Source organism: Nansenia antarctica, assembly GCF_963989245.1.
Source record: "Nansenia antarctica genome assembly, chromosome: 4".
NCBI classification, from domain to species: domain Eukaryota; kingdom Metazoa; phylum Chordata; class Actinopteri; order Argentiniformes; family Microstomatidae; genus Nansenia; species Nansenia antarctica.
In genome coordinates this window covers 21445287-21457005 of record NC_137689.1, presented here as the reverse complement: position 1 = coordinate 21457005, position 11719 = coordinate 21445287, and the positions used below count along the sequence as shown (strand labels likewise).

At 48.5% G+C, this 11719-nt stretch overlaps 1 protein-coding gene across 1 annotated transcript in view; it reads right to left on the bottom strand.

Annotated features, from left to right (window-relative positions):
- Positions 1–2965: 2965 nt before the first annotated feature.
- Positions 2966–11719, bottom strand: part of ksr1a (kinase suppressor of ras 1a) — a gene marked incomplete at both ends in the record, with an annotated part of 31756 nt that continues 23002 nt past the window's right edge. Inside the window, 16 exons of the mRNA XM_080528366.1 lie at positions 2966–3112; positions 3450–3585; positions 3794–3925; positions 4542–4675; positions 4770–4866; positions 5003–5199; positions 5460–5750; positions 5897–5960; positions 6067–6115; positions 6552–6593; positions 7050–7218; positions 7490–7599; positions 7716–7777; positions 7928–8011; positions 8167–8236; positions 9942–10099. Of these exons, the coding sequence (XP_080384492.1) occupies positions 2966–3112; positions 3450–3585; positions 3794–3925; positions 4542–4675; positions 4770–4866; positions 5003–5199; positions 5460–5750; positions 5897–5960; positions 6067–6115; positions 6552–6593; positions 7050–7218; positions 7490–7599; positions 7716–7777; positions 7928–8011; positions 8167–8236; positions 9942–10099 (1942 nt within the window). The remainder of the gene's footprint in view (positions 3113–3449; positions 3586–3793; positions 3926–4541; positions 4676–4769; positions 4867–5002; positions 5200–5459; positions 5751–5896; positions 5961–6066; positions 6116–6551; positions 6594–7049; positions 7219–7489; positions 7600–7715; positions 7778–7927; positions 8012–8166; positions 8237–9941; positions 10100–11719) is intronic.

Here is an 11719-nt window from a genome sequence, read left to right as displayed (position 1 = left end):
TATGTATCTACACTCACTAAACACTTTATTAGGAAAACCTGTAGCCTACAACTTCCCGTTAATACCAATAAATCATCGCTTGAATGCCAGCCTATTGGAGTATTGTTGCTGATCATGGGCATCCCTTCATGGCCAGTGTACGTGTACCCATCATCGGTTCTGTTTGTTCAGTAATGATTAACAAAGGCCACAGGCTGGCCAGTAGTGGCTTAAGTGATTCTTAAAAAAACAGTCAATGCGATAATAAAAGTAGCACTAGTTCATTCAGTAAGGAAAGTGTAAAGACATCAATTCCTAATATTTAAGACACCAAAGTAGTGGCTGGAAGGATGAGTAAAAGTCACCCAACTGTAGCAGAGATATCTTGAAAACACAATAACCAAACCAGAATTGTCACATGACAAGCTTCATTTTATTGTCTTTCATGGATGAAAACAGAAACTGTGTTTACAGAATGGTAGTCACATGCAATACAAAAATATGAATTTTTACATGACATAAAAAACATGTATTGACCCATTCTAAAAAATGTACAGTATTTATACAGTATTTTGTACATGAAAAAATATAAAGATATATACATCTGTAATAGGGGGAGCAGTACCTATTTAAAAATGTAATGATGTATAGCACATATAAAATGTTTGTACAAATATTAAAAGAATCGTGTTACTTAGCTGTACATTAAATAATGTATATACATGTATATCTTACATACCATTGATATCGTCAATACAACATTTACTGCAGTCTTTCACTAAATCAACCCTACATTTTCCAATACAATACACTCCCACTGACCCACACATGCATACACAGTAAACACGCAAACACTCTCTCTCTGTCTCTCACACACACACACACACACACACACACACACACACACACACACATCAATACAAGCACACCAACTGAGGCTAGCAAGCACAGACAGAACACACACAAGCACGCACAAGAGGTAATGTTTAAGGAGTAAATCAGAGGACACTTTTGCGCCAGGTTCCTGGTCTATTTTTTTGCGCTGTGAATGAGTCTACTCCACTACTTGAAGTCTCTACTCACTAAGCCACTCCCAGGCTCAGAAGGCACCCCTGCTTCTTTTTCTCTTTTAACTCACTCTTTTGCACTTATACAGAGAGCACTCCATGATCAAATGTCTTCAATAATATATAACCAGCATTAGTCCATTCCCAGAGGGCAGTGACATGATGACAGGAAGGTCACGTTGTGAACTGGTACTACTGTATATTACTCATATTCATTCTCCATTTACGCATTGAACTTTTTTTTTTAATGTATGAAATCTCACAAGAGGGGTTCGTCAGATTCTACTCAAACAAGAAGACAGGAGACAAGAGTCCATTTCCAGAAACCCTCTTCATTACAATCCTCCAGGAGTAAAACAAAAACACTGCAAAGGTTAGGACAAAAAAATTGGAATGAACAAGCCAAAAAAGGTGACAGTTGTTGTTGTTGTTCCTGTTGACATGATGCATACGGTGTGGGATGGACAGAGGCAGACACGGCTAGCACGGTGACCGTCTCCGTGCAGGCCATCTGCAGAGAGCTAAAGGAGGAAGGAGTCGTGAGGACGTTTGATTACATCCCTCAAAGCATCCCGAAGCGTAAAAAAATAAAGAAAAAGTCAAAACAGAGGAGCAGAGAGTGGTCCATTTTTTGGGGCCCAGTGAGTCTCTGGGCCACGTGGTACAGTAGTAGTAGTAGTAGGGAACCCCAGCAGGAAGGAAGAACCACAGGACAGCAGCAGCACAGAGAGGGAGAGAGCATGCCGGGGGGGGGGGCGGGGCAGCAGCCACCTCCAGGCAGAGGCCACAGCACACACACCAGTCAGTCTCAGCACAGAAACCACAACGCACAACGCCAGTTATTCACAAGCCTCAGATAAAAAAATAAAATAAAATGAAGGCAAGAGTTTGAGACGAAGGAAGGAAAGTTGAGGGGAAGGTAGTTGCAGCCACCACTCCCTACACCTCGGTGCCAACCACTATTTTCTCCCCCACACAAGGAAACACAACGGTTAGACGTGGAAGATCAGGCTGTGGGATTAGTGGAAGCAGTGTCTTATCAGGCAGAGGCAATGCTTTTTATAAATCCTAAGAGTTAAGGATTTTTTCAGGAGCATGCAAGGCAGACCCAGGCTTTGTTTGTTTTGCATTGCTTATGTTTCATAGTGACAGCTACAACCTATATTAGGAAGAGAAAAAACAGAAGAGAGAGAGAGAGAGAGAGAAAAAACAACAACAAAGGAAAACACAGAGGTTAGACTGTTAGTGAAAGTAGTATTAAAAAAAGTGGTTAACATTTATAATTACTGATTTTTTTTAAAAGAAGCTTGGTTCAGAACCACGGACAGAGAAACACTCAGACACGAAAAGGGGCAGCTTAAAAATAGCCTAGAATGAAAAATAAATGGTTCTTTCAGGGTTTACACCCTCCCCACGTTATCGCGCTCTCCACAAACCACTCAGACTGGCTCTTCTCTACAAGTGCCTCTCCTGCCATGCTAGCTCAGGCATGCTAGCTCAGACATGCTAGGCACACGGTGCTGGGGCACGTCTCTATTGACGTATCGACGTGTGCTGCCAGAGGCTTGCACGTGTTGGACAACAAACAGAAGGCCGATTCCCCAAGTGTTCCACTGAAGCAGCTAGTGTAACTAATATTAGGTACAGGACAATCAGTTAATGTGAGAGATTATTCGACCCCCTGAGACTTTTGGATTAAAGACAGGTGTTGTGAGAGAGAGAGAGAGAGAGAGAGAGAGAGAGAGAGTGGTACACAGAGGGGGGGGGGGGGTATCTGCAATTTAGTGTCAGTATAGATTGTGCATTCATGATGTGTTATGCTCATCCCTCTACCACTGCATAATCGTTCCCTATGTCTTCCAACTGAACCCCCTTTGTTTAACCAGGAGTCGTCTCTCCGCGGTGTCCAGCCTCCGTCTCTAGGATACGTACTCTGCAGACTTCCAGAAGTGCCCGGGGTGGGACAGCCTCCGGTTGAGTTTGGGCAGCTTCTCCAGCATGTCGGCCAGCTGGGTGAAGGTGGGCCGCTCTCTCAGGTCGTACGCCCAGCAAGCAGACAGGATCTCCTGGAGAGAGAGAGAGAGAGAGAGAGAGAGAGAGAAGGGGAGGAGAAGCCACGGGAGAGGGGGACATTAATGTCAACACTCCACACACCAAGCCCCTTCGCAGACATGGACATTTACAGTGAGCTCAGCATTAAATGTCTCGTCTGTATGAAACAAGGTCAACCCCTTTAAAACCTCAGCATCAGCAGGGGTGGAGAAACAAATGGCCTCATCTGCTGTGGAGGATTAATAAAGATACAATCCCACAGGGGATTACGGTGGTGTGTAGTATTTCCCCACAGTTTCCTATGTGTCCTGGCACATCATTGCCCCCCACCCAGCCCCTCCCCCTCCTCACCGTGACCTCCTTGCCCAGGCTGATCTCTGCCAGGACCTTCTTGATGCCCTCTCCACTCCCCACCTGCCAGATGGTAGCCTCCACAGGCTGGTTGGTGATAGGCCAGTCCCTGGCTTGGAGTTCGTACCAAATGGTGCTAAAAGGGGGCAACAGGCAATATGGTCATTTTCCCTTGAGGCCTGGAACTCTAACTGATGCTGTCTCTGAGAGAAAAGAAGGAAAGAAAGAAATGCTATCTAGATGAAAGATAAGGGGTTTGAGAGACAGGTTAGCATACAGGCTAATCATTGTGTGTGTGTGTGTGTGTGTGTGTGTGTGGAGTCGTAGGTGTGGAAAGAGCGTACCCAAAGGCGTACACGTCTGCCGCGTTGGAGAAGGGGAGGCGGTCTTCGTTGTTCCCGGGGCTCATCCTACGCACAATCTCGGGCGCCAGGTAACAGATCCAGCCATGTGGTAGCTTCAGCTCGTTATCACGTCTGTGAAGGCAGGACCGCACACGCACACACACACACACACACACACACACACACACACACACACACACAGTTCAGTGATTCAGTTGAATCATATCTCAAACGCACTACAAATAGAGCAAATACAATTATCTCTGACCCCTCCCACCCTGCTCACCACCACCTGTTTCAACAGTTACCGCTACCGATCCCTGGCCACCAAAACATCCCGTTTCAAAAACAGTTTTTTCCCCTCTCCTAGAAGGACTCTCAACACCTGACTCACTGCACTAACCCTGCCAGATGTACTGCACTTTAATCTTGTAAATATTGACTATAATTTTGTCTTGTGGTTAAGTGTGTACATTGTCCATTGTGATAGTCATGTGTAATGTTTGTATGTTTGATGTATTTGACACTGCTGTATTGAGTTTTTCCATCTGCACCGACAACAAATTCCACCGACCTTGGTCGTGTGGTCATTAAACGATTCATTCATTCATTCATTCACACGTGCGTTTAACTAACCACCATTGAGGACCAACCAACCCACGATTGCGAAACCACATCCATTACCACTTCCTGATGTTGTGGTTTCAACTCATTGACAATCAAAGAGATCAAGATGGCGGATCCTCACCTCCCCTCCTGAACCACTCCAGAGATCCCAAACAGGCCGAAGTCTGTGATGATCACCTTGTTGGTGTCGTGAAAGACGTTCTTCGACTTCAAGTCCTTGTGAACGATGCCCTTCGCATGCAGGTAGCCCATTCCCTATGGAGATGGGGAAAGAGAAAATATCCAGATTACGGAACTATACACATGCTGTAAATAAGGAGGGGGCATTGAACAGAGAGAGAGAGTTTACCTTTACAATCTCTTGAGCAATTTGTCTGGTCTTGTTGATATCCAGCGTGTTTTTGGTGTCTCGGACAACCGAATAGAGTGTCCGCCCTTTACAGAAACTGGTCAGAAACATGTTTGAATGAACACAATGTCGACGAACAGTCCGAGTCAACTTTTTAGTCGACAGTCAACACGTTTTTGATCGAGTAGACTCGAGTAAACAGGCCTTCGTTGGGGCGGTATCCCGTGGGTTACCTGGTGATGATGGCGAGGTGGGGCGGGGCCATGCAGGCGCCCATGAAGAGGACCACGTTCTCGTGGCGGGTCTGCCGGTAGTTCATCACCTCTTTCTTGAAGAGCTTCAAGTGGTCCTGGTTGTTGCCGTCGATCTCCAGCAGGCGGATGGCCACCTCGCCGTGCCAGCGACCCTTGTGGACCTTCCCCCAGCGACCCTGTCAGCAAAGCAAGCCGGCGACTGAATGACGACATTTCAGCGACTTTGTCACATGAGGCCATGAGGAGCCTGACGCTCCTCTGTTCATTGGGATTTATTTTTCAGAGTTGGTTGACAATGAAACAATATGGATCATGGGATTCTTTCCTTCCCACAATTGACAGATTGCGAAACAGTGAATTACCACCCACCCGCCCACCCACGCCCCCGAAACAAGGCACACAGAGTTCCATACAACGCCACAGCACGTCCCCTTACCTTCCCTATGAGCTCTCCCAGGTCCAGCTGTTCAAAGGGGATGTCCCACTCCTGGAGGTAGACACTGGTCTGGCTGGCCTTGCGGGAGATGGGACCCTTCCAGTGACCCCCCCGCGAGCTGGGCAGGTCATCCAACTCATCGCCGTCACACTCCCCGTCCGAACCCCCATTCATCTCACCCTCGTCCTCGTCATCTTCCTCCTCCTCCTCGTCTTCCTCCTCCACTACTGGGTCTGGGTCGATGTCAGGCTCAACATCCTCCTCCTCCTCCTCGTCCTCCTCCTCTTCCTCCTTTGGGACGTAAATGCGTGATCATAAGTCAAAGTTGCACACGCCTCATACGCACGCACAGGCAAAGGTAAGCGTACACACACACAGGCAAAGGTACGCACACGCACTCTCACGCAGACACACACACGCACACACAGTTGTTTTACCTCTCCATCTTCATCCTCAGCAAGCTCAGCATGAATGTCATCTCCTGATGGCTCAGACTCACTGCTGTAACACAGGGAGAATAGAGATCAGTGGGGGGGGGGGCAGCGCACACACACACACACTCGAAAAGGAAGTGAATGACACCGAAATAAAGAAGGATAAGGCTTACACTGTGTCCTGTAGGACCTCTGAATGCAGCGCAGTGGAACTCGACACATCTGTGACGAGAAAGAAAACAGAGAGTATTCAGTATGAAAATAAGTTCATCGCAACATCATGGCGACTTTTCCCCCAGTCGAGCCCAACAACACCATCTCTCTCCTTTACCAGCATCAACACCACCACCACCACCACAGTATGACCAGACATGCAACACTCAGACTCCCCAGCAGGTGGCGCACAGATCTCCACATGACGGCAAGCCCAATGCAAGGAAAAACACAATCCGCAATCTACTGTGTATCTGTGTAAATATGTAAACGGCACAGCGAACAGGTCGTTCGAAAATGTCTCATTGGTCATCTACTCCTGTGAGCCTCCTATGAGTGCATACATGCAGGAGATGGAGAGGGCTGGTAGGGGTCTACGGGGGCAGGGTTGGGGGGGACAGGTGGTGTGAGCGTAACACAGCAGTCTGGGAACCGTCAAACTCACCAGGGAAGATAAACTGCTGTCTATGCTGAAAGTAGCAGGCAGCTTAGTGGAGAAACAAAAAAGGAAGGGGAGAAAACCAACAAGCACGGAGAGGAGAGAGAGAGAGAGAGAGAGAGAGAGAGAGAGAGAGAGAGAGAGAGAGAGAGAGAGAGAGAGAGAGAGAGAGAGACACTCTGGGTTAAAGAAGCCATTAAAAACAACCCCAATTACCCCCCCCCCCCGTTCCCAGAGAAGCTCTTCAGTGTTAGTGGTATTAACGAACAGGGAGAGGGGGGCGAGGGTGCTCCTTCCATTCCGCCCCTCACTAAATAGGGAAAAAGGGACTCAGGGAGACGGTCTGTGTAATCAAGACCAACACAATGCAACCATGCATCTTGGTTTGAGGATGCTGGCCTATTCCTGTGTTTAAGCGTGTGTGTGTGTGTGTGTGTGTGTGTATGTATGTGTGTGTGTGTGTGTGTGTGAATGTGTGTGTATGTCCTCCCAAAGGAGCCTCACCTGGGAAGTGGAAGCGTCCGTCTCGGTGGCCCTTGGGCGAGGGGTTGGGGGGCGGGGTGGCACTGGGGGGGTTGCTCTGCTGGAAGGGGGCGGGGGAGGAGGGGGTGGAGGAGGTGGTGGAGGACGGGTTGCTACTGGAGTCCAGCTGATTCAGCACAGGGGGGTGATCCTGGGGGAGAGAGAGAGAGAGAGAGAGAGAGAGAGGGAGAGAGAGAGAGAGAGAGAGGGAGAGAGAGAAACAAAACACACACACACTCTGATCAGAGAAGAACACTGTGCCCATCTGTGCAAACTGCACCGTGGTGCAAATCCACCAAGCTGTTTGTGAGTAAACACACTCTCTCCCTCTCTCTCTCTCCCTCTCTCTCCCTCTCTCTCTCTCCCTCTCTCTCTCTCTCTCTCTCTCCCTCCCTCTCCCTCTCTCCCTCTCTCTGCTGTACCTTCTTAGTGATGGCCTTTGGCAGCGTGCCAAACTGCGGCGCCTCTGCCGGTCGGTCCACGGGGTTGTTGATGTCGGACGGCACAGACTCAGTCCTCCGGATTTTGGTGACTGTAAAAGTAGACATTGGGCTTGTTACATGATGGATGGATGGCTGGATGGGTCCTTAAATCCTTAGATGCTACCATGGAGTATCATGGAGGAGGGGGGGGGGGTTAGGGGCTTACTTGGCAGAAAGGAGATTCTGCAGGAGGGAGCTTCTTTCGTACATTTGTTGTGGCATTTTAACCTGCAGGGAGAAAAGAAAAAAAGGAAAACCTCCAATCAAGAGAGAGCAGCACAGGAGTACAGAGAGCCATTGCGGAGCCTCAGGCTCTCTGACAGCCCCGCCCCACCCGGCCCCACCCCGCCCCACTCGGCCCCGCCCCACCCCACTCACCGACAGTGTTTGCACTTCACCCCGAACATCATGTTCTTCTGACACACCTGACAGGTCTGGGACAGCCAGGACTTGGTGGAGAACCTTCACACATCACAACCAACACTGGTTAAGACTCACACACATACACATTGTTTCACAGAGGGTCACTCACTTGTTCGTCAGAAGTGTCTATTATCTTATGACACGATATGAAACTGAGTGAGGCCTTGAGCCCATATAGTGTGGTAGTAACGCACCTGTGTGTGACAGCTAGGCCTATGTCTCTCCTCACTGCCTGGGGAGAGTTGCGGTGCACTCCCATGTTATCTAGAGAGAGAGAGAGAGAGAGAGAGAATTAGGAGGCAGTGTACATTTTTTACATTTTTGGCATTTAGCAGACGCCTTATTCCAAAGCGACTTACAATCAATACATTTGACTAAGCAAGTGAATCATCAATCCACCAGTCATAGCAGGAAGAGTAATCTAGCTCAGGCCCGGGGCCATTGGCAGTCTCTGTGTAGGGGTGGATAGAAGAGACAGAAGGGTATTTAAAACTTGGTCCCATTCAGCCAACGTTGTGAAGTGGTCATACATATCTGAACGCTCCCTAACAACCCCCCCCCCCCCCTACCCCACACACACACACACACCTCCCCAGTGACATTCTCAGTGCCATTGCTTAACCCTGGCTTCGTACCATTCACCGTGGGTGAATCATGTTGAAAAACACGACTGTGTTAGTTAACAAGTCAGAACCAATTAGAAGTCAGAACCAATGACGGTGGTTTAGGACTTGACTCACCTACTCAGAAAATCATCATGACAACACATAACAACACACAACAGACACACACGCTAGAGCACGCACACACACGCACAAGCACAAGCCCACACGCACAAGCACACACACGCACAAGCCCACACGCACAAGAAAACACGCACAAACACACACAGCTATGTGGGAGTATTACATTTCTCCTGTCATATGAAGTGGAGGATTAGTGTTATTTATGCTGGAGCAATGAGGTCAGAGAGCCATAACCACATCCCAGACATCAGGGTGAGCAATCCCAGCAATCTGGGTTTCCTGCTGCTCTGACCCAAACACTCCCCCGGAGCTCCTACTGTTAGGGCTTTCTCACCGCCAAGGGAACCGTTCCGGTTCGCATTCACGAACCAAGTCTGAACCGGCCAGCATGTTCAGACCGAAAATAAATTGGTTCGGAGCCTGAAAAGTTGGATTCGGAGCTGGAACCAGAAAATAGTGCTCAGCGCGAAAAAGCAGAACCGTGACGTCGTCAGTGGGTGTGTCATATTCTAGGATGCAAAGACTAGCAAGAAGGAAAGAGTCAAAATGTAATGTAATCTAAATCTAATAATTTATTCTCTCTATCTTCCTCACATGCTCAGAAAACATGCACGAACGCGAACTTCGTAAGTGATTTCTATTCCAATAATGGAGCAGCTGGTTAGTAAGACAACGTGTTTAGAAAGTGTCTTTTCTTTTGTTTATTTGAGATACTGTAGTGGAAGATATTATCCTCATTTCCAGTGAAGTAGCTGCCATCTTGTTGCTGCCAACGTTGATGACGCTGATGGTCCCGGTTACACTGGTATGAACGCAGGCTGGTTCGCCAGAACGGTTCCGTGGCGGTGTGAAAGCCCTATGTGTGTGTGGACCGCCTACTGCATCCCTAAACTGAGAGAGTGCTACTGGGAAATACATCTGGCGCACACACACATACATACACACACATACACATACACATCATCATCATCATCATCATCATCATCATCATCATCATTAAACTATAAAAAACTGAAGTTGACTAATAAGCATCCAATCAGATACTGAACTGAACATTCATTTCACACAAGTGGGGAATGTACAACAGAAAGGTGTGTGTGTGTGTGTGTGTGTGTGTGTGTGTGAGAACTCACTCTTGAGGCCGCTGTGGTGCTCCTCCATGAGGGTGGGGGTGCCTGGGAGGGTGTAGGGGGCGGTGGCAGGGGTGGCCCCGGGGGTGCGGGCCGACATGAGGGTGGGGGTGCCTGGGAGGGTGTAGGGGGCGGTGGCAGGGGTGGCCCCGGGGGTGCGGGCCGACATGAGGGGGGAGCGGGAGGGCGAGTCCTCACAGCCGTTCCCATTGATCTGGACGTTCAGGAACAGCTTATTCTTCTTGGTACATCTGGAGGACGGGGGGGGGGGGCAGGAGCAGGCACTGGGGTGTCAGTCACATTACTATGGCAATACATACATACATACATACATACCTACCTACCTACAGTACATACATACCTACCTACCTACATACATACAGTGGGGAAAGTAAGTATTCAACACATCAACCATTTTTAAATTCAACATATTTCCATTGCAGCTATTCACATGACATTTTGACCAGACATTGGTATTAACTCAATAAAACTACACAGCTAAAGAAATTGTCCATAAAAAATCGATGTGCAATAAAGTGCAATGACGCAGGAAAAAAGTATTGAACACAGTAAGAAAAAGCTCTAAACCAGCTTATGCCACTAATGATTTCTCCTACCTCAGCTGGGTTAGTGCATGTTGGTGGGTAAGTACTCCCACTCTGAAAAAGGGTTTCTCACCTCTGAGTAAACAAATCATTTTGTCACCAAGCTTTCCGGCAAGAAACATTTCATGATGGGTAGAGGCAAAGAGCTCTCCCAAGACCTTTGCAACAAGATTGTTGAGAAGCATAATAATGCATGTCAAAGCCAAAATTTAAAAGGCAAGGACAACGCTCATTGGGAGCCATTTGGGGCTCAGTGTCTTGCCCAAGGACACCTCGACATGTGGCCAGCCGGGGTTCGAACCGTTGATCTGCTGACCTTTCGATCATTAGACGCCAGCTCTACCTCCTGTGCCACAGCCGCCCCCATAGTCCACATTCCATGTCTGGACAGATGGATAGATGGACACGGTACTATTGTCTTCTGGGAGGAACATTTGTTTCACAGCTAGACAAGAAACATGTCATGTCACAACACGTAACATCAATGGCTGACACTTCAAGCCAATTATTTATTTTATTGGACAGATACAGTGAAGACAGACAGGAAAGTAAGGAGAAGAAGGGAGAGAGAGGGCATGTCAGCAGGGCATGGGTCGGATTCAAACCCATGCCGACATGGGCATATGTGTGCACTGCAGACCACTGGACCACCCCAGGCCACGCCAACAGTTTTTTTTGCTGCCCAGAGACTAGACTACAGCATCATTTGATGGATACACGGTATGAGCCAGCTTATGTAAGTAAATGCCAGAGAGAGAGAGGGAGGTATGAGCCAGCTTATGTAAGTAAATGCCAGAGAGAGATAGAGATAGAGAGAGAGGGGAGCGGTGGAGAGGAGAGGAGAGGAGAGGAGGCAGGGAGGCAGCAGGCCTTGGCACATGGCAGGCCGAGCCCCACCCTCCACCCCAGCACACGGGCCAAAGGGCTTAGTGTCCTCTGCCCTCTGCCAGGCACCCACTCAGGAATGCAGAGTGCTGATCCAGCAGCAGACAGCCCCCACCATGGCTGATTCGCTCTCTTTTTAAGCCTCACGTTCAGCAACTAGTTAAAAAACCGAAGGTGAAATTGGGTCTTTACTTCACAGGAACAAGGTTGGTTTTTCGTTCGAGGCCAAAAAGAGACTTGCTGCTGCTGCCACCTTTGTGTCTGTGCTGGACTCTGGCGATGTGTTCTACCTCAAGGCATCCTGGCGTTGCCTCCACTCGCTGCATACTGTCTACCAGGGAGCACTGAGGGTCATCACTCACTTTAAAGCCCTTACCTCAC